The 27,056-nt window shown below is 44.1% G+C and overlaps 1 protein-coding gene across 1 annotated transcript in view; it reads right to left on the bottom strand.

Annotated features, from left to right (window-relative positions):
* Window positions 1-26,162, bottom strand: part of TNRC6B (trinucleotide repeat containing adaptor 6B) — a gene marked incomplete at its 5' end in the record, with an annotated part of 282,305 nt that extends 256,143 nt beyond the window's left edge. The window contains one exon of the mRNA XM_089674295.1: window positions 25,793-26,162. Within this exon, the coding sequence (XP_089530421.1) occupies window positions 25,793-26,162 (370 nt within the window). The remainder of the gene's footprint in view (window positions 1-25,792) is intronic.
* Window positions 26,163-27,056: the final 894 nt, after the last annotated feature.

The raw sequence follows: 27,056 nt of genomic DNA, 5'->3' as shown, positions 1-27,056 counted from the left end.
AAATTACAAAATTCCTCCTAAATCCCTACTAAATATAAAAACTAAAACTGTTGAGTTAATAAATATTAGTACATTTAAAATTGTGCCTTTTTTTGAAATGATAAAACCGGAAGGTATGCTAAACTAAAAACAATTTACTCTAAAAATCAGAAGGTTATCATTTCTCCCTTACCTAGGTTCACATCTAAGCATTTTCTGCAGCATTTTGCAGAAACGCAGTACATCCATTTAACATGATTTCTTATGGGACATGTTCACACCTTTGCGTGTTTTACATGGATACATAGGCTTTTACGGAGGCGAGATCAGGGGCTTTGGCAAAAAAAAAACGCTAAAAACTCCTAAACTCATCTTTAGGAGCAGCAGTGTAAATGAGGCCTTACAGCTTTCAGAATTTGAAAAAACAAACAAACAATCCATAAAAGCACATAACCTATAGAATAAAAAAGAAAAGTGGTACTGATTTTTTAGGTCAGGTTCAATGATCAAATCGCTATTTTCACAAAAAATACAGGCCAAATGTCAGTGTAGGCCAGCTTTAATCCATGCTGTGAATGTGAGTTCAGTCTTCCGGGCTCTGCTGTAAATAATTATCAGTGACTTTATGTGTGAGTGATCACAAGATGACAATAAAAGGGGAGAGAAGCAGACAGAGGACGAGAATGTAGCTTTGCCAAGGAAAGTGGTTGGGGGATAAGTGCAACAGGCAGAGAGGGCACTGCACAAACCACGCAAGTGTACATTGTGTGAAGACATTTTCAGTAATGCTAATGAGAAACAGGAGAAGTTCTTCTGCAAAGGAGAACTGGCAGGGGAGAGCAAACATGAGCAGCTTAAGTATACTCAACCCAGGTTCTAAAGCTTAACCACTTGAGCTCCAGAGGATTTACCCCCTTTAATGACCAGGCCTTTTTTTGCTGTTTGGCGCTGGACTAATTCAAATGATAATTGCGCGGTCATGCAATGCTGCACCCAAACGAAATTTACGTCCTTTTTTTCACACAAATAGAGCTTTCTTTTGGTGGTATTTGATCACCTGTGCGCTTTATTTTTTGCGCCATAAACAAAAAAACCACGAAAATTTTGAAAAAACCCCCAATATTTTCTACTTTCAGCTATAAAAAATATATCGTAAACTCAAAGTTAGTCATAAATTTAAGCCAAAATGTATTCTGCTACATGTTTTTGGTAAATAAAATCCCAATAAGTGTATATTGATTGCTTTGTGTGAAAGTTATAGCGTCTACAAACTATGGTATAGATACTGTAATTTATGCCTTTTTTTGCTATACAGCGCTGCACTAATTCAAATGATAATTGCACGGTCATGCAATGCTGTACCCAAACGAAATTTACGTCTTTTTTTCACACAAATAGAGCTTTCTTTTGGTGGTATTTGATCACCTGTGCGCTTTATTTTTTGCGCTATAAACAAAAAAACCACGAAAATTTTGAAAAAATCTCTAGGAGGGGCGCTAACACTATCGGAAGTCACCAGTGACACTAATACAGTGATCAGTAAAAATCTGTTCACTGTAATCAGCGACACTGGTGACAGGGCAGTGAAGGGGATAACGGGGGTGGGGGGGAGGGGGGGTGGGGGTGATCAAGGGGTTAAATGGGATTTCTGGTGTACTGGCGGGCAAACTGGCGCTATCTGGGAGGGGCGCTAACACTATCGGAAGTCGCCAGCGACACTGCTACAGTGATCAGTAAAAATCTGTTCACTGATCAATGACACTGGTGACAGGGCAGTGAAGGGGTCAACTCGGGGGAGGGGGCGATCAAGGGGTTAGACGGGATTATTGGTGTATTAGCGGGCAATCTGTGCTATCTAGGAGAGGAGCTAACACTATCGGAAGTCGCCAGCGACACTGATACAGTGATCAGTAAAAATCGGTTCACTGGTCAGTGACACTGGTGACAGGGCAGTGAAGGGGTTAACTAGAGGGGGGGGGGAGATTAAGGGGTTAAATGGGATTACTGGTGTACTGGCGGGCAATCTGGCGCTATCTGGTAGGGGCGCTAACACTATCGGAAGTCGCCAGCGACACTGATACAGTGATCAGTAAAAATTGGTTCACTGATCAGTGACACTGGTGACAGGGCAGTGAAGGGGTTAACTGGGGGGGGGGGGGATTAAGGGGTTAAATGGGATTACTGGTGTACTAGCGGGCAATCTGGCGCTATCTGGGAGGGGCACTAACACTATCAGAAGTCGCCAGCGACACTGATACAGTGATCAGTAAAAATTGGTTCACTGATCGGTGACACTGGTGACAGGGCAGTGAAGGGGTTAACGGGGGGGTCGATCAAGGGGTTAAATGGGATTACTAGTGTACTGGTGGGCAATCTGGCGCTATCTGGGAGGGGCGCTAACACTATCGGAAGTCGCCAGCGACACTGATACAGTGATCAGTAAAAATTGGTTCACTGATCAGTGACACTGGTGACAGGGCAGTGAAGGGGTTAACTGGGGGGCGATCGAGGGGTTAAATGGGATCACTGGTGCACTAGCGGGCAATCTGGCGCTATCTGGGAGGGGCGCTAACACTATCGGAAGTCGCCAGCGACACTGATACAGTGATCAGTAAAAATTGGTTCACTGATCAGTGACACTGGTGACAGGGCAATGAAGGGGTTAACGGGGGGGGGGGGGGGGGGCGATCAGGGGGTTAAATGTGACCTAGAGTGTTCTAACTGTAAATGTGTGCTGTTTTACTCACGTTTACTGTGTCTTCTTCTCTGTCTGGAACGGAATGTGTCCAGGCAGAGAAGAATGACATCATATCCTGCCCTTTGTAAATGTCAACACAGGACAGGATAGGACAGGGACCGATCATGTGATTTCAGCCAGAAATCACTGGCTGAAATCTAATGATTGATCCCTCCTGGATCGAATCGTGTCACCCGTGGGTCGGCGGGAGCGCGCGCGCCCCCTACCCGCGAATGTGTCGGGAGCGCGGAGCACGTTTTAAAACGTGCTTTTGCGCTCCACTGCCGCCCTGCACACGTATATATACAGTGGCAGGGCGGCAAGCGGTTTACAGGTGCAAAAAGCTTCCGGTGCTCTTTCATACATTACAGAATATAGGAACTCTTGCACAACAGTATACTATCTCACTGATTCCATAAACACAGGGAAGGAAGGTGTATGTGCTGGGGAAGAATATAGAGAAAAGACCAGTAGGTGTACTGAGTGTCAGATGTCTGGATGGAGGCAGAATCCCTTATGTAAAAGTGGCACCTTAACATTATATAGGAAAAATTTTTTTTTTTTTTTTTTTACAAATAATTTAATTTATTCAAGGTCATAATTACAGCCACAGCAGACCATGTGAGCAACAAAAGAGTTGATCAAAGACTAAAAAAAATCTGCTCTACAGATGAACCAACTTCCGAGTAATTTCGGGTACCTGCTCCCCATAGGTGCCAATCCTTAACGGGGAGCGGGGGACCAGTCCTTAAAGCGGAACTTCCCATTCTTCCCCCCTTTAAGCCTGGCACACATGATGAGAATATCAAGAATGATTGTTTTTAGGGTTTTTTTTTTTTAACCACTTGAGCTCCAGAGGATTTACCCCCCTTAATGACCAGGCCTCTTTTTGCTACTCGGCGCTGCACTAATTCAACTGATAATTGCGCGGTCATGCAATGCTGCACCCAAACAAAATTTACGTCCTTTATTTCACACAAATAGAGCTTTCTTTCGGTGTAATTTGATCACCTGTGCGCTTTTTATTTTTCACACTATAAACAAAAAAAGGCCAAAAAGAAAGAAGAAAAACAATATTTTTTACTTTCAGCTATAAAAAAAATATAGTAAACTCAAAGTTGGTTATAAATTTAGGCCAAAATGTATTCTGCTACATGTTCTTGGTAAAAAAAAAAAATCACAATAAGTGTATATTGATTGCTTTGTGTGGAAGTTATAGCGTCTACAAACTATGGTATAAATACTGCAATTTACGCCATTTTTCTGCTATACAGCGCTGCGCTAGTTTAACGGACAATTGCATGGTCATGCAATATGGTACATAAATGAAATTTACATCTTTTTTTCCCCACATATTGAGCTTTCTTTCGGTGGTATTTGATCGCCTGTGCGGTTTTTATTTTTTGCGCTATAAAAAAAAAAGGCTGACAATTCTGAGGAACAAAAAAACAATATTTTGGACTTTTTGCTATAAAACATGTCCAGTAAAAAAAAATATGCAAAAATCAAATTTAGTCATAAATTTCCGCCAAAATGCATTCTGCGACATGTCTTTGCTAAAAAAAAAAAAAAAACCAATACGTGTAATTTAATTGGTTTACGTGAAAGTTATAGCGTTTACAAATGGCGGGAAAGATACTGGGATTTTTAAGTTTTTTTTATACTAATAATGGTGGCGATCATCGAATTATGGCGGTGATCAGGGACTTATGGCAGCGACCAGCGACTTATGGCGGGACTGCGGCAGACATTCTGACATTGGGGGGTACTGACTTGGGGTCACTGACATCCCCAAAAACACTAATACAATGATCAGTGCAAAAAAAAAAAAAACTGACACTGTACTAATGGCAATGGGGAGGAAGGGGTTAACTTTATTTTGCAGGGAAGGGTTATAGGAGTGAGGGGAGTGTTTTACTAGGGGGCGGTGGGGGTGTGCTGGATGGGACAAGGTTGATCGAGAAAGAGAAACTGTTCTTTCTCGATCAGCTCATCCTCGAGCTGACAGGGAAGTGACAGACAGCACAGCTACTGCAGCTGTGCTGTCTGTCACTGTTTGCCGCCGATCACCGGGACATAGCCGCTAAGGGAGCGGCTGTGACCCGGCAATTGACATCTGCGGCGGTGATCCGCGCGACAGATAGGGCGGCGGCGGCGCGCCTCACGCGCGTCCCCTATTTGTTTACAAAACACATGTTTTAAACCGTGGTTTTGCCTGCGAGTGCCGCCCTGCCGCCGTATATGTACAGTAGCTGGGCGGCATGTAGTTAAATGCTAGTCTCAGATCGAAAACTAATAGGTAACTAAGGTTACTAAAATCCTTGTAAGACAGAACTCAACTTTCTGTGATAATGTAATGTATTCTTTGGTCTCCGAGCATGCGCAGTCTTGTCGCTGGCTATGATTGAGAGCAGCAAGGGCCAAGAACTCATCACGTTGCCTCAGCCAAAGAAGAGGCAGAGACCCAGGAGAGTTCCTGCTCTCATGCACATAGCTGGATTGGGATCAGGCTCAGGTGAACAGAAAGGGGGGGGGGGCTGCACAAGGAAGGTTTTTTGTTACCTTAGAATGCATGAAGGTGAAAAAAAAAAAAAAAAAAAAAAAAACCTTTCAGGCTTTAAAAACACTTTAAGGCTAGATTCACACTTAAGCAAGGTGGTTGTTGGTATCGCAGCCGCAACTACTCGCAGCCAAATTGCGCTGCTCTGTGGAGCAGCCTTTTTCAACCAGGGTGCCTAGGCACCATGAGGTGCCTTTTGGGTTCTTCAGAGGTGCCTTGGTAAAATGGCTAAATATTGCCCAAAATTGTGTATAAGCCAGTGGGTGGATCAAGCCTACATTTTTGTTAAAGCCATGGGTTTCATTATGCAACAATACACCCTTGGGCACTGTGCTGACCAGCCACAGGCGTCCTAACAACTGCTGAAATCATTGGCTGATGAGGACATCGGGCACCTGCACAATATCTTTGTTTGACCCCCCTACCCCTCTGTCAGTACTGGGGTCATGTTAGCTGTATGAAACATTAGGAAGAAGAAAAGCTGGAAGACTAGGCAGTACCAGTGTGCAAAAGTGTATTTGCTTTGAAAGAAAAAAATCACCTCTAATGTTGGGTGTCTTACATGTGTGTATGCTGCATTATGTAAAACTATTAGTTTAGTGATTTACAACTTATAATGGGGTGCCTCAAGATTGTCCATAATTTTAAAGGTTACCTTGAACGAAAAAAGGTTGAGAAAAACTGCTGTAGAGACACGTGGGGCTGCCATTAATTTTTAATGATGCCTGCACACATCTTATCCCACAGCGCATTAGGTATTTCCCTGCAGCTGCGTTTTGAGGAAGGTGCTAGCACCTTTTCAAATGAATTGGCCACCGTGCCTATGGAAACACAGGTTGTAAACCTGCACAGATGTGAACCTAGGCTAAAGACAAAAAAAAAAACGAAACCGGAAAGTGCATACATCTAGTACAGTAAAATAATTTTATGGAAACAAAAACAATTGGACTCACACATATCAAATTAGGAAGGGCAGTGTGTACATGGACACATTAGAGGAAGCCACTGGGGCCAGATGTGTTAAATAGTAGAGACAGTTCTCTGCCTCTATTATTATTATACAGGATTTATATAGCATCAAAAATATAGTAAACTTGATTACCCTCTAATCAGTATTAGTGTATAAACATAAAGTCCAAAACCCAAAAAATGAAACAAAAAAAAAAACAAAAACCATCCAAAAGAAAAAACAAAAAGTCCAAAATAAAGTCCCAAATTATTATTTCAAAATCTTTATCTGTGATATCTTAATTCTTCATATCTTCCAAAATCTTTGTGATATACTTCAAACCCGATCTTCATATACCTCAAAAAAAAGAACTCAGCATGTGTAATATCTTCAAAGAAAGGGGTATATAAAAAACCGTGCCACACGTGTTTCATGCACATAAAAAATAAACGTGCCACCACAACCGTGAAAAAGGAAAATCCCTCAGCCTTAGGAGTCAATCCACTGCATACCACTAGAGGAAGTGCATAGTTACCCTCAGAATGGTATCAAGGGTCTGAGTACTTCTTTCCAACCTTTAAATATTCCTTCAGCCTTTCCAGCCACTTCCCACAGACCTCATAAACAGACCATGGATCAGTATGTATCATAAAAACTTATAGCACTTTATTGTCGCAACTTACATTCAAATAAGATGACATCAGCTTCAACATCACAAACGATATGTTCACAATCCTGCCTCTCCTCATAAGTGTATAGATTCCACACTATCTCCCTCCTGAGGGGGAACCGATTGCCTGTGGTAAGTCCCCAGTACCTCAAAGCCCCATGAGGATTCCAGGAAGCCACAGCCGCATGTACCAGGATCAAAAATGGCCGTCGCCGCACTTCCGGAAGAGCGTCACTACGTCACCACGTCACGTGCCCTGGACGCGTTTCGTCACATCCGGACTTTATCAACAGGGATGGTTTTTGGTTTTTTTTGTTTCATTTTTTGGGTTTTGGACTTTATGTTTATACACTAATACTGATTAGAGGGTAATCAAGTTTACTATATTTTTGATGTTATTTGTACTTCAGGGGAAGGATTGTGTTAGTAACTTGGTGGGGATTCTATTCTGTGAAAGGATAGTGCTATATGTTGAATAAGGATTTATATAGCGCCAACAGTTTGCTCAGCGCTTTACAATAGAACGAGAGACAATACAGCAACAATACAGTTCAATACAAGAGGGAAGGAGGGCTCTGCTCCTCGGAGCTTACAATCTAAGACGGAGATGCTAGTGGTACAAAAAGGTAGTAAATGTGGGGGATGGACTGGTAGGAAGAGTAGAAGATTCCATTATTAGCTGAGGGCAAGATAGGCTTCCCTGAAGAGATAGGTTTTCAGAGATCGCCTAAAAGTGAGCAGAGTAGGCGATAGTCTGATAAATTGGTGTAGAGCGTTCCAGAGGATGGGGGAAGCTCTGGAGAAGTCCTGGAGACGAGCATCGAAGGAGGAGACAAGGGAGCTAGAGAGTAGGAGGTCGTACAAGGAGCGGAGAGTACAGTTTGGGTGATATTTGGAGACAAGATCGGTGCTGTAATTTGGGGCAGAGTTATAAACGGCTTTATATCTTATTGTTAATGTTTTGAATTTTATCCGTTGGGCAACGGGAAGACAGTGGAGGGATTGGCAGAGAAAGGAAAACAGAACGGTTAGTAAGGTGGATTAGTCTGGCAGCAGCATTCATGAGAGACTGAAGAGGGGATAGCCTGCGATTAGGTAGGCCAATGAGGAGTGAGTTACAATAGTCAAGGCGAGATATAACAAGGGAGTGAATAAGTTGCTTAGTGGTTTCCAAGGTTAAGAACGGCCGTATCTTGGAGATGTTGCGGAGTTGAAGTCTACAAGATTTGGACAGCGATTGGATTTGGGGCTGAAAGGACAGATGGGAGTCTAGGATTACACCTAGTACCCTGGCATAAGGGGAGGGACTGATGATTATGTTATTGATCTTGATGGAGAAGTCAGGGGAGGGGACACGGGCTGGAGGGAATACTAAGAGCTCAGTTTTGGAAACATTGAGTTTGAGGAAGTGGAGTGATATGCATGCCGATATGTCGCTTAGTAGGTTAGTAATGCGAGAAGAGACTGAAGGGGTGAGGTGAGGGGTAGAAAGATAGATTTGTGTGTCATCAGCATAGAGATGGTACTTAAAGCCATGGGAGTTTATCAAGTGACCAAGGGAGGCGGTGTAGATGGAGAAGAGTAGGGGTCCAAGGACGGAACCTTGAGGGATCCCTACAGAAAGAAGAAGTGGAGGAGGCAGAGTTATAGGTAATGCTGAAGGAGCGCTGCGATAGGTAGGAGGAGAACCAGGAGAGAGCAGAGTCTCGGAGGCTAAGAAAGTGGAGTTTTTTGATGAGGAGGGGATCGTCAACCGTATCAAAAGCCGCCGTATATGTACAGTGGCTGGGCGGCATGTAGTTAAATGCTAGTCTCAGATCGAAAACTAATAGGTTACTAAGGTTACTGGATCCAGGGCTTTTTAAGTATGGGAGTGATGTGTGCATTATTTAGAGGGGAGGGAAGGTACTGTTAGAGAGGGAGAGATTGAAGATGCGAGTGAGGGAGCATAGGATGGAAGAAGAGGGTGACCGTAGTAGTTGTGAGGGGACAGGTTCCAGGGGGCAGGTAGTGAAACGGGCTTCTGAGAAAACCTTAGTGACTGCTTCGGTTGTAGCAAGGTCAAAAGAGGAAAGCATTGAGGGAAGTTTAGTATGAGGTATGCTAAGTGAGATGGATGTCTGTGCAGTGGCGATGCCCCTACGAATTGCATCAATCTTGTTATTTAAATGATTTGCAATCTCGTGAGCAGTGAGTGAGGTACTGGGAGGAGGTGGAGAAAGTAGAGAGTTAAAAATAGAGAAGAGATGACGAGGACTGGATGACAAGCTGTTGATGAAAGTGACAAAGTAGGCTTGTTTGGCAGCATGGAGGGAGGAATTGTATGTTAAGAAAGCAGATTTATAGAAGGTGAATGCTTGGTGAGATTTGGTTTTACGCCACAATCGCTACAGCGCGCGACTATGTTGTTTAAGATTTCTGGTGTCGTCAGTCTGCCAAGGTTGTAATGGTCGGGGCCTGATGCTTCGTGTTGTTAGAGGAGCAAGTGAGTCTAATGTGGATGAAAGCAAACTGTTGTAGACAGAAGAGGCCAGGTCAGGGCAGGACAGGGAAGAGATTCTGTCAGAGTTGGTCAGCTGCAGAGTGGAAAGGAGCAGGGTTCAAGTTGTGAAGGTTTCTGCGGGTAATTGTTTGCTGCTTGGAGGGATAAGTGTTTGAAGACGAGGACAGTGTGAAGGTGATGAAACTGTGATCAGAGAGAGGAAAAGGGGTGTTTGTGAGGTTGTAGGGAGTGCAAAGATGGGAGAAAACCAGGTCTAATGTATTCCCATCAGAGTGAGTGGAAGACTGTATACATTGTGCTAATGCAAAAGATGAGGTTAGGTTGAAGAGTTGGGATGTAGCTGGGTTGTTGACATTAATAGGGATGTTAAAATCTCTGAGAATGATAGCAGGTAGTTCAGAAGAGAGAAAGTAGGGTAGCCAGGCGGAGAAATCATCAAAAAAGCGCGACACCCGTCCAGGAGGCCAATAGATCACTGCAATCCTCTACTGCTGAGCAAGAAGGCATATACATGCCTCTGTGAGGAGTTCTGCACAGATAATGGCTATTGCATGTGTCTGCTCGCTTCCTCTCAAACACCAATTGAAGTGTATATTTTGCAATGATTTTCAGGGGTGAGCCCCCTTTCTCAAGCCTGTTCATCTATGCACATAGAATGGTTTATATTTACCAGATGCTCTAAACACCATGCCCATTTTTAATAACATGTTCAGGGGAATTCAAAACGGCCCCAACACCCCTTGTTCACTTAAAGCGGAGCTCCACCGAAAGGGAAAGTTCTGCTTTAAGGACTGCTAACCCACTCCCCATTAAGGATTGGCCCCTTTGGAGGGCGAGCGGGTACCCAAATTTGACAGGTACCCACTCCCATTTCCGGTCCGATCGCCTAGGCCAATGGTGGGCAACCTTTTTTTTCAACTGAGCCAAATCTCGCCAAACCCACGATTGAAATTTATTTTGAGAGCCACATTTTTAAAACTGAAAATACATCCCCCATATAGTAATTCATCCCCCATAGTAATTCATCCCCCCCATAGTAATTCATCCCCCATAGTAATTCATCCCCCATATAGTAATTCAACCCCCATAGTAATTCATCCCCCATATAGTAATTCATCCCCCCTATAGTAATTCATCCCCCCTATAGTAATTCATCCCCCATATTAATTCATCCCCCATATTAATTCATCCCCCATATTAAGTCCCCAAGTCCCCCCTGTGTCAATTCACTTACCTTTGCTCCGCGCGTTCTTCTCGCCGTGTTCCCGCGCCGTTCTGGTCTTCAGGGCGGACTGTGAGAGGAGAGGAGTTCGTCACGCTGCCCCGCCTACATCCTGACAGCTGCAGAGTCCTGACTTTTGGGGCGGCCGCCCGAGAGGAGGGAGGGGAGCGGGCGCCCGGCACACAGAAGAGCCGCATTTAAGTTTGTAAAGAGCCGCATGTGGCTCGCGAGCCGAGGCTTGCCGACCACTGGCCTAGGCCATCGGAAACAGAAGGTGTCCTCCCTCCATCCCTGTAGTCTTTTGGGACATGTGACAGGACCATTCATGAAGTGCATCCGTGAAACAATCTTTTTCTTCTTTCAAAAGTTATTCTCAATTCCGGACGTCTGTAGTGATCATATACCTCAAAAAACACAAAAACTCAAAATAGTGTCATATCCTTTATACAATAAAAATATATACCCCACACTTGTGCAAAAAATAAAAAAATAAAAAAATGTGAGATTAACAAGAGTATGAAGGAAGTGACGAAACGCATCAGGGACACGTGACGTCAGGCGCATTGATGTCAAACCGGAAGTGCGATCGTGGCCATTTTGGAAGAGGGAACATGCGGCTACTGTTCCCTAGCTTTGTCCATATATCCTGTCTCTATTGTGAGGAGCTGCTTTTCTCAATCTTTAATGCAAGTTGCTGAATAAAGTGGTATTGTATTAAACCTACTTTATCTAATTACTGATTTGTTTATGAGGAAATTGGAGGAAAGGATGGGCAGAACTTGAAGAGAGAGATTATCCCAGTCTTGTGATATGCCTTATTGATATACCCAGAGGGTAATTATCCATTGCTGCACGAGTTGGAGTGGTTTTTGAGCACAGTTGAATATAGTGTGGTGATATACACAGGAATGTTTCACTGATTTGTTGGAGTGTACACGTTTTGGAGTGTTTCACATTGAAAAGTTGGTTTATATTTTGAAGGTTATGGAATATATGTGCATGTGCAGTTGAATGCATCTATATCCATACTCTTGTTAATCTCACAATTTTTTTTTTTGCACAAGTGTGGGGTATATATTTTTATTGTATAAAGGATATGACAATATTTTGAGTTTTTTTTTTTTTTTTTTTTTTAGGTATATGATCACTACAGACTTCCGGAATTGAGAATAACTTTTGAAAGAAGAAAAAGATTGTTTCATGGATGTGGTTTAGAACATTGGGGATACTTTAATTTTTTATATTGGACACTTTTGTATGTAGATTGGATTTTTTGTAAAAAGAAAAGTTTTCTTTGATATATTTTAATTAGCTTTCAAGGGTGGAAGTATTCTACTTTTCTATATAATTGGAGGGGTTTGAGTAAGTGTGGTGCTGTTTAATTAATATATGCATTCATGAAGCGCAGCACTACTCGCGCATGCGCAGCGGGTACTCAGCTGTGAAGCCGCAAGCAATCACAGCCGGGTGCCCACACTGAAGAAGCCGGCCTCCTGGGAAACAGGATGGCTGGTGAAAAAGGCTGCGGGAGACACACCACGGGACTGAGGTACAGGTAAGTGGCTGTTTTTTTTTAAAAGTCAGCAGCTACAGTTTTTGTAGCTGCTGACTTTTATTTTGTGACAGGGTGAGTGGAACTCCGCTTTAAGAACTACCAGCACCTAATTCATGCAAACATTTGCATCAGCGTGGGTAACATTACTGACGTGTGGCAAATTCAAGCAGTTCTTGCTACCGTCACTTTGAGTATCACTATTTTTTTGGTAGAAAATTACTTAGAAGTTGGGGGTTATACACAAGCCAGTGGCTGCAGCTGCCGGGATGGTCTCTAAAATGGACAGGCAGACTCCTGCCTGTCAGATGGAAGAAGTTGAGCAGCTGCACTGCTGCCCAATTTCTTTCACAACCCCTGGTACCAGTGTGCGCGGCCTGCCACCACGTATCCAGGTTCCGCTTACCCATACAAGAGATCACCAAAGCCCTTTTTGAACACACAAACACACACTAATATATAAAATGGGGAATACCGCCTGTGAATTTTATCCAAACAACCACTTTAAAATGTTGGTAATGAGAAGCTAAAATATGTACAGAAGCAAAAAATTAAAAAAAAACAAAGAAAACAAATGCATACAGTTGCAAGAAAAAGTATGTGAACCAGTTGGGATTACGTGGAGTTTTGCATGAATTGGGCATAAAATGTGCTCTGAACGTCATCTAAGTCACAACAATAGAAGAACACAGTCTGCTGAACATAATACTACACAAACATTAGATGTTGCCATGGTTTAATTGTACATAACATGTAAACATTCACAGTGCAGGGAGGAAAAAGTATGTGAGGCCCTAGCTTAATGACTTCTCCCAGAGCTAATTGGAGCCAGGAGTGAGCCAACCTTGACTCCAATCAGTGTGATGATATTGGATGTGTTGCTGACAGCTGTCCTGCCCTTAAAAAACACACACCTGTTTTGGGTTTACTGGTTTCAAGAAGCACTGTCTGATGTGAACCATGCCTCGCAGAAATGAGCTCTCAGAAGACCTACGATCAAGAATTGTTGACTTGCATGAAGCTGGAAAGGGTTACAAAAGTATCTCCAAAAGCCTTGATGTTCATGTGTCCAAGGTAAGACAGACTGTCTACAAATGGAGAAAGTTTAGCACTGTTGCTACTCTCCCTAGTCGTGGTCGTCCTGTAAAAATGACTGCAAGAGCACAGCGCAGAATGCTGCATGAGGTAAAGAAGAATCCCAGAGTGTCAGCTAAAGACCTACAGAAATCTCTGGCACATGCTAACATTTTTGTTGACACATCTACAATAAGGAAAACATTAAACAAGAATGGAGTACATGGGAGGACACCACGGAGGAAGCCATTGCTGTCCAAAAAGAATATTGCAGCATGTTTGAAGTTTGCAAAAGAGCACCTGGATGTACCACAGCACTACTGGCAAAATATACTGTGGACAGATGAAACCAAGATTGAATTGTTTGGGAAGAACACACAACACTATATGTGTGGAGAAAAAAAGGCACAGCACACCAACATCAAAACCTCATCCCCACTGTAAAACATGGCGGAGGGAGCATCATGGTTTGGGGCTGCTTTGCTGCCTCAGGGCCTTGACGGATTGTTGTCATTGATGGGAAAATGAATTCCAGAGTTTATCAAGACATTTTGCAGGAAAACGTACGACCATCTGTCCGCCAACTGAAGCTCCGCAAAGGATGGGTGATGCATCAGGACAATTATTATTATACAGTATTTATAAAGCGCCAATGGTTCGCTCAGCGCTGTACATTGCAAAGGGGGACAGAACATGTGACAGAACAATACCAATACAATGCAAAACATGAGGGGATCGAGGGCCCTGCTCTTTCGAGCTTACAATCTAGGAGGGAGGGGATAGTGGTACAGGAGGAGATAGCTGTGGGGGATGGAGTGGTAGGAAGAGTGGAGGAGGTCGGGAGGTTAGCAGGGGGTGGGATAGGCTTCCCTGAAGAGATGGGTTTTCAGGGTGCACCTAAAGGAGAGGAGAGTAGGTGATAATCTGATGGGTTGGGGCAGGGAGTTCCAGAGGATGGGTGACACCCTGGAGAAGTCCTGGAGGCGGGTATGGGAGGAGGAGACCAGGGAACTAGAGAGAAGGAGGTCTTCTGAGGAGCGGAGTGTGCGTACTGGGCGGTACTTGGATATTAGGTCAGTGATGTAGTACGGGGCAGTATGGTGGACAGCTTTGTACGTCAGTGTTAGGATTTTGAATTTGATCCGTTGCGCAATCGGAAGCCAGTGGAGGGATTGGCAGAGGGGGGTGGCAGAGATGGAGCGGTTGGAAAGGTGAATGAGTCTGGCAGCCGTATTCAGGATCGACTGAAGCAGGGATAGCCAGCGGCGAGGCAGGCCAGTGAGGAGGGAGTTGCAGTAGCCGAGTCGTGATCTGATGAGGGAGTGGATGAGCTGTTTAGTGGTTTCTGGGGTTAGGAACGTGCATATTTTGGCGATGTTGTGGAGGTGGAGTCTGCACGAGTTTGTTAAAGATTGGACTTGGGGCTGGAAGGATAGGTTGGAGTCCAGAATGACACCAAGTACTCTGGCCTGCGGGGTGGGTTTGATAGTGGCGTTGTTGGATGTGATGGAGTAGTCAATGGGGGGTGGTGTCCTGGCTGGGAGGGAAGACAAAAAACTCGGTTTTGGAGAGGTTCAGTTTAAGGAAGTGGAGCGACATCCAGTCTGATATGTCGCTCAGTAGGTGTGTGATTTGGGCGGAGACCGAGGGAGTGAGGTGGGGGGTTGAGAGATAGATTTGTGTGTCGTCGGCATAGAGGTGGTAGTTGAAGCCGTGAGAGTGTATGAGTTGGCCAAGGGAGGAGGTGTAGATGGAGAGAGGAAGGGGCACGAGGACAGAGCCTTGAGGGACCCCAACAGAGAGGGGGAGTGAGGGGGAGGTGGTAGCATTATATGTGACAGGTAGGATGAGAGCCAGGAGAGAGCAGAATCTCTGAAGCCGAGGGAGTGTAGTTTTTTGAGGAGGAGGGGGTGGTCGACTGTGTCGAAGGCCGCAGAGAGGTAAAGGAGTAGGAGCACTGAATAATGGCCATTAGCTTTGGCGGTTAGCAGGTCGTTGGAGAGTTTGAGTAAGGCAGTTTCGGTGGAGTGCAGGGGACGGAAGCCGGACTGTAGGGGATCGAGGAGGTGGTTGTCGTTGAGGTGAGAGCTTAGGCGGGTGTAGACTAGGCGCTCGAGGAGTTTAGATGTAAATGGGAGCAGGGAGATGGGTCTGAGGTTGTTCGGGTCATTGGGGTCCAGGGAAGGCTTTTTAAGTATAAGGGTGATGTGTGCATGTTTCAGAGGGGAGGGGAAAGTGCCGGAGGAGAGGGAGAGATTAAAGATGTGGGTGAGGGAGCGTAGGATGGATGGGGAGGGAGGTCGTAGGAGTTGTGAGGGGATAGGGTCAAGGGGGCAGGTGGTGAGGCGGGCATCAGAGAGGATCTTGGAGACTTCCTTGATGGTAGTAAGGTCAAAGGTGCGGAGTGTTGGGGGGGCTTCAGTATGAGGAATGTAGGGTGGGGTGAAAGTGGGGGTCAGAGCAGTGGTGGGGCCATGGGAGAGGGGTGATGAGGGGGTAGTTGAGTGAGGTGGAACGGGGTTGGAGGGGGTTTGAGCAGCGACGAAGTCCCTGCGGGTTATGTCGAGGGAGAGGGGGGATGATGGGGTAGCTGTGTGAGAGGGGACGGGTTGAGAGGGCGTGTGAGTTACGGCGATGTCCTTGCGAATTGTGTCAATCTTGTTTTTGAAGTGATTGGCAATCTCAAGGGCAGTGAGTGAGGTGCTGGGTGGAGGTGGCGAGAGTAGAGAGTTGAAGGTGGAGAAGAGTCGGCAAAGATTGGAGGAGAGGGCCTTGATGAGGGTCAGAAGTAGACTTGTTTGGCTACGTGGAGGGAGGAGGTGTAGGTGTGGAAGGAAGATTTGTAGCGGGTGAAGGCTTGTTGGGATTTGGTTTTGCGCCATAGTCGCTCCAGGGCACAACTGTGTCGTTTGAGGGTTTTGGTGTGATCAGTCTGCCAGGGCTGGAGTGGTCAGGGTCTGATGTTGCGTGTGGTTAAAGGCGCTAGTGAGTCAAGGGCTGTTGACAGCGCGATGTAGGCACTCATAGCCAAGTCGGGGCAGGACAGGGGGAGGATGCTGTCGTGGAGTTGATCAGCTGCAGAGTGGAGGGGGGCAGGGTTAAGGTTGCGGAGGTTACGGCTGGTAGTAGTGTGACATTTGGAGGAATAGGCGTTAGAGGATGAGGAGATAGAGAAGGTAATAAGGTTGTGGTCAGAGAGAGGGAAGGGGGTGTTAGTGAGGTTGTGGGGAGCGCAGCGGTTGGAGAAGACAAGATCAAGGATATTACCGTTGGAGTGGGTGGTGGATTGTATACACTGTGCAAGTGCAAAGGAGGAGGTTAAGTGGAGGAGATGGGATGTGTCTGGGTTGTCGAGGTTGACAGGGATGTTGAAATCCCCAAGGATGATGGTGGGTAGCCAGGAGGAGAAGTCATCCAGGAAGCGGGATATGGATCCAGGAGGCCGGTATATCACAGCAATCTTCAGGGGGGTTGGGGAGAATTGTCGGACGCAGTGGGCCTCGAAGGAGGAGAATGATAGGGAGGGGGGGTTTGGGAGGACTCGGAAGGTGCTCTGCGGTGACAGGAGCAGACCAACCCCACCACCTTTATGACCGTTAGGCCTGGGTGAATGGGTCCAGGTGAGACCTCCGTAGGAGAGTGCAGAAGGGGAGGTAGAGTCAGTGGGCTGGATCCAGGTTTCTGTGATCGCTAGGAGGTTGAGGGAGCAGGAAACAAAGAGGTCGTGGATGCCAGTAAGCTTGTTGCACACCGATCGGGCGTTCAGGAGTGCACATGAAAACGGGGGGGGGGGGGGTGTGATTTTAGGGAGCAGGGGGACAGTTACTAAGTTACGGGGGTTGCGGCAGGACGTGGAGGCGGGAGGGTGTTGTGCAGGTGAGGGAGGTGGTGGAGGGCCAGGATTCGGGGAGATGTCCCCCGCGGTTAGGAGGAGGAGAAGGGTGAGAAAGGTGGCATGGGAGCAGGATGTGCAGGAGCGTGAGAAACTACTAGTGGAGGTGTTCAGGTCAGTGGGAGAGTGGAGTAATAGGAGGAGGTGGTGGGTGCTGTAGTGGGGCGAAGGAAGCAGTGAGGACAAATATACAAATGTTTGGGAGGAGCAGAGGGATATAGTGAATGGATTTTGGGAACGGAGGAGAGGAAAATGAGGAGGAGTGGAAGAGACATTTTGGGGAGGTGATGAGAGCAGTAGTAGGGAGATGATAGCAATGAGGGGGAGATGTACAAGTTTTGTGGTGGAGCAGAGGGGTAAAGAAATGAGATTTGGGAACAGAGGATAGTAATATGGAAAGGAGAAGAGGGGATGTATTATATAAAGGTACACGGAGTGGGACTCAGGTATGTAAGAGATGTTTCCCAGGGTGTATGCTTGCAGTCTGTCCAGCGTGCAGTAGAGTTTCTTGCTGTTGTTGTGTCTTCCTGCTGCTTAAGTTCTCCTGCTTTAGTTCAACTGCTGTGTTTAACTGCTTTGCACTCCTTCAAAGCAGCACTACTGCTTTGCACTCCTTCAAAGCAGCACTACTGCTTTGCACTCCTTCAAAGCAGCACTACTGCTTTGCACTCCTTCAAAGCAGCACTACTGCTTTGCACTCCTTCAAAGCAGCACTACTGCTTTGCACTCCTTCAAAGCAGCACTACTGCTTTGCACTCCTTCAAAGCAGCACTACTGCTTTGCACTCCTTCAAAGCAGCACTACTGCTTTGCACTCCTTCAAAGCAGCACTACTGCTTTGCACTCCTTCAAAGCAGCACTACTGCTTTGCACTCCTTCAAAGCAGCACTACTGCTTTGCACTCCTTCAAAGCAGCACTACTGCTTTGCACTCCTTCAAAGCAGCACTACTGCTTTGCACTCCTTCAAAGCAGCACTACTGCTTTGCACTCCTTCAAAGCAGCACTACTGCTTTGCACTCCTTCAAAGCAGCACTACTGCTTTGCACTCCTTCAAAGCAGCACTACTGCTTTGCACTCCTTCAAAGCAGCACTACTGCTTTGCACTCCTTCAAAGCAGCACTCAATCAGAAGCAGCACCCCCATCAGACTGTGCCCCCCATCAGTGATCTCCCCCCATGAGCTGATCTAAATTTATAGGGAGATGCTCAAATGAGCATTCAACTCCACCCCAATTAGAAGCTGATAAGGATCACATGAATAGTGGGGGATGTTTCTCAGGAAACAGACTAGTCATAAAACGGGTGCAGCTGGAGGTGAGAACTGGTCAGCATATACACAAATATAAATACACCATTTGTTCTGAATTTAACAGGAGTCAATGCGTTTTTCTAGTTAAGAGCGGAGATAGGAGATAGATGCATTTACCCAGAGGAAAGCAGCCGGAGTCAATGCGTTTTTCTAGTTAAGAGCGGAGATACGAGATAGATGCATTTACCCAGAGGAAAGCAGCAGGAGTCAATGCGTTTTTCTAGTTAAGAGCGGAGATAGGAGATAGATGCATTTACCTGTGAAAGTAGAGAAGGCATAATTAGACTGCTGTGTTTAACTGCTTCGCACTCCTTCAAAGCAGCACTCAATCAGAAGCAGCACCCCCATCAGAGACTGTGCCCCCCATCAGTGATCCAAAGCATACAAGTAATTCAACAAAACAATGGCTGCAACAGCACAGAATACGCCTTCTGGAGTAGCCCAGTCAGAGTCCTGACCTCAACCCGATTGAAATGCTGTGGCATGACCTTAAGAGAGCGATTCACACCAGACATCCCAAGAATATTGCTACACTGAAACAGTTTTGTGAAGAGGAGTGGTCCAAAATTACTCCAGATCGTTGTGCAGGTCTGATCAGCAACTACAGGAAACGTTTGGTTGAGGTAATTGCTGCCAAAGGAGGGTCAACCAGTTATCAAGTCCAAAGGTTCACATTTTTTCCTCCCTGCACTGTGAATGTTTACATGTTATGTGCAATTAAACCATGGCAACATCTAATGTGTGTATAGTATTATGTTCAGCAGACTGTGTTCTTCTATTGTTGTGACTTAGATGATATTCAGAACACATTTTATGCCCAATTCATGCAATACTCCATGTAATCCCAAGGGGTTCATATACTTTTTCTTGCAACTGTATGCAAATATAAGCTATTTGTGTTAAAATTGAAATTGAGCAAAACAGAAATAAATGTTAGTTTGACCAGTATGGTTTTATTCTGCTAGCAGGAAATTATGTAATCTACTTGTTTCAAACAAGCAATGGATAAATTAGACAGTTCAGTTTCATTAATAGGCATTAAGAGGCATAAACTTGAGACAGACGTTACCCTTGGCCAATGTGGTACCCTGCTAGGTGAGTTAAATTCTTGCCTCTGAAGTAACCAAAGGTTATATGAACGAGCCAATTCAGCTAGCTGGGTCAGGGTTAGGATTTCCGATACCAGTACACCATGACTGCAGCGAGTCCAAACATATCCTGAACGCTGTGGGTAGAGTCCATATAATGGCTTAGTAGGTCCCTTTCTGGTTTATAAGGCCATCACAACATTCTGTATCCACATGTAGCTTATAATGCGCATTATTAGAAGGAATAGCTGCCATCTCCCCAAAACTAATTTTGGATCTCGTGAGAGATCAAACATACAGTCTTGGCCAAAAATATTGGCAGCCCTGCACTGATGTCAGATAATGCACCACTTCACCCAGAAAATTGTTGCAATTACAAATGGTTAGGCATTCTCATGTGTATTTGTTTTGTTTGTATTGGTATGACACAACAAAGTGGAGAAACAAAAGCCACATCCAACACATTCCACACAAAATCCCCCAAAATACTGGACAGAATTATTGGAACTCTCAATTTCATATTGAATTATTGCTTATATTTGCATATGCAATTTAACACCCCTTGGAAAAAAATAACTGAAATCAATCGATTCCTGTAACCACCAATAAGTTTTACACCTCTCTACTGGAATTTTGTACTGTTCTTCTTTCGCCAACTGCTTCAGGTCCCACAGTTTGAAGGGGTTTTTTTTTCTCAACTGCTGTTTTGAGTTCTCTCCACAGGTGCTCTATGGGACTGGGATCTGGACTCATTGCTGGCCAGTTCAGTACTCTCCGGCACTTTGCCTTAAACCATTTCTGGGTGTTTTTTGACGTGTGCTTTGGGTCATTGCCCTGCTGTAAGACCCATGACCTCTGACTGAAAACCAACTTTCTGACACTGAGCCCCACACTGCACCCCAAAATTCTCTGGTAGTCTTCAGATTTCATAATGTCATGCAAATGATCAAGACATCCAATGCCTGAAGCAGCAAAGCATCCAAATGCCAGAACATCAGTGAACATCCACCACGTTTGACTGTAAGGACTGTATTCTTTTCCCTAAAGGTCTCATTTCTTTTTTTCTGAAAACAGTAGAATGATGGGCTTTACCCAAAAGCTGTATTTTTATTTAATTTGTTTCATTCCACATTCTCCCAAAAGGATTCCGGCTACCTCAGGTAATTTTTAGCAAACTCCAATCTGGTTTTTTTATGTTTCTGAGTCAGCAGTGGGGTCCTCTTGGGTCTCCTATGACAGTGTCTAGTGGTGCATTGAAATGAAAATTCTGGCGCTGAAGCCGAAAATTCAGGATGGCCAAAAACCGAAATGGACAGTTTTAAAAATGTATATATATATTTTTTCAAACACAATTTTTTTTTATGAAAAAATGTCACTTCGAGTAAATAGATACCCAACATGTCACGCTTTAAAATTGAGCATGCTCGTGGAATGACGCCAAACCAAACTATGGTACTTAATCTCCGTGGGTGCAGCTTTAAAAATTTCTACAAGTTACCAGTGTAAAGTTACAAAGAAAGTCTAGTGCTAGAATTGTTGCTCTTGCTCGGACATTTGCTGCGATACATATTTGTGGTTTGTACACAGATAAATATGTAAGTGTGGTCTACGCATGCATTCACCACTGTGAGCGAGCACGGGGGGGACAGGGGCACTTTAACCACTATCCCACCTGAGGATTTACTCTCCTTCCTGACCAGGCCATTTTTTGCGTTATGGCACTGCGCTACTTTAACTGACAATTGTGTGCTTATGTAATGCTGCACCCAAATGAAATTTACACCCTTTTTCTTCCCACGAATTGAACTGTCTTTCAGTGGTATTTGATCGCCTCTGCATTTTTTATTTTTTGTGCTATAAAGAGAAAAAACTTGACAATTTAGTGGGAAAAAATATTTGATTTTTGCTATTAAACCTGTCCAGTAGAAAAAACAAAACAAAAAAAACAAAATAGATTTCGTCATACAGTTAGGCCAAAATGTATTCTGCTACATGTCTTTGCTAAACAAAATACCAATACGCGTAAATTAATTGGTTTACGTGAAAGTTATAGCGTTTACAAGTGGTGGTGTATATATACACTGGGATTTTTTTTTTAATTCTTACTAGTAATGGCGGCAATCAGCGACTTATAGGGGGACTGCGGTGGGCACTCTGTCCCGGCGGTGAACTGACTAACTGCCACTGACCCCAATACAGTGATCAGTGCTAAAAAAAAAAAAAAAAAGCACTGACACTGTACTAAAGGCACTGGGCAGGAAGGGGTTAACATGAAGGGCGATCAAAGGGTTAACTGTGTGGTGTTTTACTATGTGCTGTGCGCGTGTTTCACTGTAAGCACACTGCTTTGCATGGTTGTGCTGTGCACAGCCAAACAAAGCAGAGTGCATGAGCTAACAGGGAGGAGAACTGTTTTGTTTACAAACAGTTCTCCTCCCCATCGGAGATGCTCGGCAATCACCGGCTGGGAACCGGTGGTTGACAGCCGCGAATAGCGGCGCAGGTAGTACGCATGTGTCCACTACGCAGAACTGCAAAATCACGTATATATACACACACACACGTGACTTTGCACACCTGTGCCACCCTGTAGCAGTATTTCTGCTATAGAGCGGTCAGGAAGCAGTTAAACATGTCCCGTAAAAAAAAAATGTAAAAATCAAATTTAGTCATAAATTTAGGACAAAATGTATTCTGCTACATGTCTTTGCTGGAAAAAAACCCCAATACGTGTAAATTAATTGGTTCACGTGAAAGTTATAGCATTTACAAAATGGTGGTATTAATATTGTAAATTTTTTTTAATTTTATTTTTACTAGTAATGGTGGCAATCAGTGACCTACAGGGGGACTGCGAAAGGTATTCTGACACTGGGGGGGGACTGATTTGGTGTCTCTAACCTCCCCAGTGACACCAATACAGAGATCAGTGTTAAAAACAAAAGCACTGACACTGTACTAAAGGCACTGGGTAGGAAGGGGTTAACATGAGGGGCGATCAAAGGGTTAACTGTGTGCTGTGTCCATGTGCTTCACTGTAAGCATGCTGCTTTGCATGGCTCTGCACAGCCATCCAAAGCAGTGTGCATGAACTGACAGGGAGAACTGCTTTGTTTACAGTTTTCCTCCCCGTCGGAGATGCTCAGCTATTATCGGCTGGGACCCGGTGATTGACAGCCGCGAATGGCGACGCAGGTAGGGCGCACGAGCACCCCCTACCCAGAAATGCAAAACCTTGTGCGTGTATGTATATATATATATGCGTGTGTGTGTGTGTGTGTGTGTGTGTGTGTGTGATTTTGCGCACCCGTGCCATATTTCTGTAATAGGGTGGTCGGGAAATGGTTAAACATTTTTTTTTTTTAAACCGTACCTTAAACATTTTTTTTTGGTTTAAATCACATTTATTCCTATCACAAGAAATGCAAACATCCCTTGTTATAGAAATAAGCAGTGACAGGTCCTCCTTACAGAGAGATATGGGGTCAATAAGACGCCACGTGTGTGGAGGCCATCTTCCCTTCACTGATCTCTATGCCCAGATCGTTGAATGGGTTCTCAGGTAAGGCTGAGAACCACCAGGTGGCGGTGGGGGGGGGGGGGGGGGTATTTTCGGCACTTGTATCTGTGCCTATTTTCATATTGGCCATAGGCCGATATGGGTATTTTCAGCCAAAATGTTTCGGCCACCGAAATTTCGATACATCCCTAATAGCTTCCCTTTTCATTTAGATGGTAACGTATAATGCAAGCCGACATAGTTGTACCCTGTGCATGAAGGCTTGGACTTGTCTGGAAGTTGACTGAGGTTCTTTATCCACCACTGAAACAATCCTTCATTGCAATCTTTGTTCAATTTTTTTCTTTTGTCCGCATCCAGGGAGATCATCTACAATGCTATGGGTTGTAAATTCTTGACAATGTTGCACACAGTGGACATAGGAACATTGAGATCTCTGGAGATGGACTTGTAACCTTGAGACTGTCCATGCTTTTCCACAATTTTCCTCGGACACGGCCGATGACAGATCTGTGTACTGGCCCTGTTGCCGGTACCATGTGACCTGCTTTGACCAATCACAGCAGGTCACATGACAGTTGTATACAATGGATGGCTTTCTTTCATGCCATCCACTGTACACAAGTGTGTCTAGCTGTGAATGGTCACAGCGATCACATGGACAGGCAGGGCCAATCACAGCCCATCTGTGTCATATGATTAGCTGTTGCCAATCACAGCTAATCACAACCAAAAAACCCTAAATGAATCGATTTCATTTAGTTAAATGCTTGCTTATAGCAAAGAAATTATTTCCTATAATTAACCAAATTGTGTAAAAAAAACACTGATCACTTCCCCAAAGTAGTACAATGTTACTATGGTAACATTATACTACTTTGGTCATATTGCAATATGAAAACAAATCTTAAAAAAAGAGAAAAAATTTAATAAATATATTTATTTTTTTTTTCGTACTGTCACCAATCAGTGTCCCTGATCACCATCACACCAGTTATATGATGACGCTGTACTGCAGTGGTGACAGTATGTAAAAAAAAAAATTGTGAAAAATTGTTAATTTCTTAATTTTCCAAAAAATGACAAAAAAAATTACAACTTAAAAAAACTTGCCATGCCTCTTACGAAATACATCGGACTGCCTACTTTGCTAAAAGGGGTCATTTGGGGGATATCTGTACTGTTCTGACATTTTTGGGCTTCAAAAAATTAGATTGGCTGTCAGTACTTCAGGATTGATCAATTTTCAGATATATCCCATAGTTTGTGAACTCTATAACTTTCCTACAGACTAAATAATAAATACTGATTTGGGTTATTTTCACCAAAGAAATATAGCAGACTACATCTTGACCTAAATTTATGAAGAAAAATTATTTGCAAACTTTTATAACAAAGAAAAACAAGATTTTTTTTTCAAAATTTTTTGGTCTTTTTTTGTTAATTTAGCAAAAAATAAAAATCCCAGTGGTGATTAAATACCACTAAAAGAAAGCTCTAGTTGTGTGAACAAAATTATAAAAATTTAGTTTGGTTACAGTGTTGCATTACCGTGCAATTGTCAAAGTGTGAGCGCTGAAACCTGAAAATTGGCCTGGGCAGGAAGGGTGTAAAAGTGCCTGGCACTGAAGTGGTTAAATGACTAAGAATAGACATGCTGATGAACAGGCAGAAATACAAATAAACATACAGCTAACCTTAACCCTGAGAATCATTTCACACTTGTGATACTGTTGTGGATGACAACTCTGTTTTGCGCAATGCTCCCTCCCTGACTGAATTAGTAAGGTATTGTTCCATTACTGATGAATGACTTTATGCAGCACTTCCATGAGTAAGGGAGGATTGCTCAGCCAGCCAATGAAGCTGTGACATGTAGAAACAGGAGATTGTATGCTCTACATTTTTTTTAACCATCCTGCCACTAATGAGATGTAACAGTGATATGATCGCTAATGTGCCAAGGGCCTAGGTTTTTTTTTTTTCATGCGGTGGTCTGGATCAGGACAAAGGGGTTTAATGTAGCCCCTAATCTCTCCACCCCCATGCAGCTTGGCAGCAACCGATCACGTCTATAAGCAATTTACTACTGCAGGGGGAGACAGTACAGAGCTATATGAGGTTTTTCCAAGCTTCTGTATTAGGAAAAAAAACAATGTCATCACTTCCCATGTAAACTCAATGAGCACAGTGTTTACAACAATCTGCTACAAGTGTTCATATGGACTGCTGTGTGTAGCAAGATAAGAGGCCCAAGAACTGAAAATTAATAGTAAAGTAAATGTGCTTTGAAATAAAAAGTGAAATGCTTTTGAGTAAGCTTTGTTTATTAAATTTAAGCTGATTATATACAGTAGGTTTCTATCTATATACAAGGCTTATTTTTCAAAATACACCGGTGTCAGAGCGTTACAGGTTTTCTCAAGGAAAAGAACAACCGTAGCTGCTTGGCCAGGAGAGGTATGAGTCACTCTTTAGACTTATTCTATTGTGCATTTAGATGTGAGCTTGAGCTACAGAATCTGTTCACTTTCAGCAATAGGCAGGCTTAAAATGAGCTTACAGCTCTACTGCTGCTCAAAACTTTATTTACAACATTTCATATTTACTATATCAAAAACACACAACTTATATATATATTATATATCAGATCACATATACATAGACACACATACAAAAATACACATTTAACATTTCTTTTAAGAAAAAGTAATGAAATGCAGTCCCTTTAAACGTACCTGTTGCAGTTCCGCTTTCCCCCGACAGCAGTGTTCCTGCCCCTGGCTGTGCGTTGCCTGGGCCTGCCCCTGGTGCAGTGGAGGAGGGTGGAGTCCCTGCTCCTCCCCCCAACAGCATACAGGATGCTGGAGGGGGCTGCCCACGCTTCAGTAACACTTTGTGGTCCTGCTGGCAGCGGAATCGCGGTGGCACCTCCCGAGGCATGTAGCGGGCGGTGCTGGGCGGTTGTCCGTTCGGCACTGCCACCCTTTTGGCATTGTTGCCACCATTGACTGGTGGCGAGGGGGAACTGCCAGGTAGGCTGGCGGCCGTCGCTTGGCTTGAACTTGGTTTCGTCGCTTCGGGCACTTTGGTTTTTTGTTCTGTGACCTAAAAGAGAGCAAAGCAAAGATCTAAAAACTGAAAAATTCCTGTTAAAGCAACAAAGCAGCAATTCAAGCAAGCAACACAAACAACTAGCAAATATATTGTTTAAACATTCACAAATTAGATTGTGTGGAGTCATGGAAATGCATGTAATGCATTCAGACGTAAGCGCTGAGTGCGGGGTAGCCAGTTCTAGTGTCAGAAGGTCAACAAAAGGTCACTATACAGGCACATTTATTCTGGCACACTGATTTGAGAAGTGTGACAGACAGTAGAATAAGCTCCTAAAATGGTTCACTGTTTAGGAGGTTGTTGCTTTAAAAAAAAAAAAAATTTAAATTAAAAAATAAATGCTGCACACTTGAAAGTAAGATTGGGGCAGAACCCAAAATGTTTCATTTTGGCTGAACCCAAAGCTAAAGAGCAAAACACAGCCATGTCTGACACAAGCTGAAGTAAGCGATTGAACCCATCCATTCATAAATATGTAAAGTGTTACTAAACCCATAACTCTGCATTCACTATATCAGGTCTTCAAGAGTACAGAGAACATGGAAATGCAATTATTTTAGTAAATACAAACTGATAAATATCTTTTCTCATTAGCAGTTAGAGCCGTCTTGTGACTTCTATCAGTGTCCAGCAGATCACTGGAAAAAGTTTGTAGGAGGAGTTTTCATTCTCTCCTGATTGTCCTATGAGGTTGAAAAACCCCTGACCCTCTGTCTGGACAGTGTTGATTGGCCTTGTGCTTATCATATGCACTCTCCCAAGAAAGAAAAACCAAAAAACCAAAAAGACACAACTCTACATTTACACAAACTGAGCATGTGCAGCTTGCCCCCAAGGCTATGTTCTATCAGCATATGGATAAGGAACAATAGGGGAGGATCAGGG

Source organism: Staurois parvus, unplaced genomic scaffold, assembly GCF_062004578.1.
Source record: "Staurois parvus isolate SC_StPar_1 unplaced genomic scaffold, SC_StPar_1.0 ptg000149l, whole genome shotgun sequence".
Classification (NCBI taxonomy): Eukaryota; Metazoa; Chordata; class Amphibia; order Anura; family Ranidae; genus Staurois; species Staurois parvus.
The sequence above is the reverse complement of the archived record's forward strand: the minus strand, read 5'-3'. Positions and strand labels throughout refer to the sequence as shown.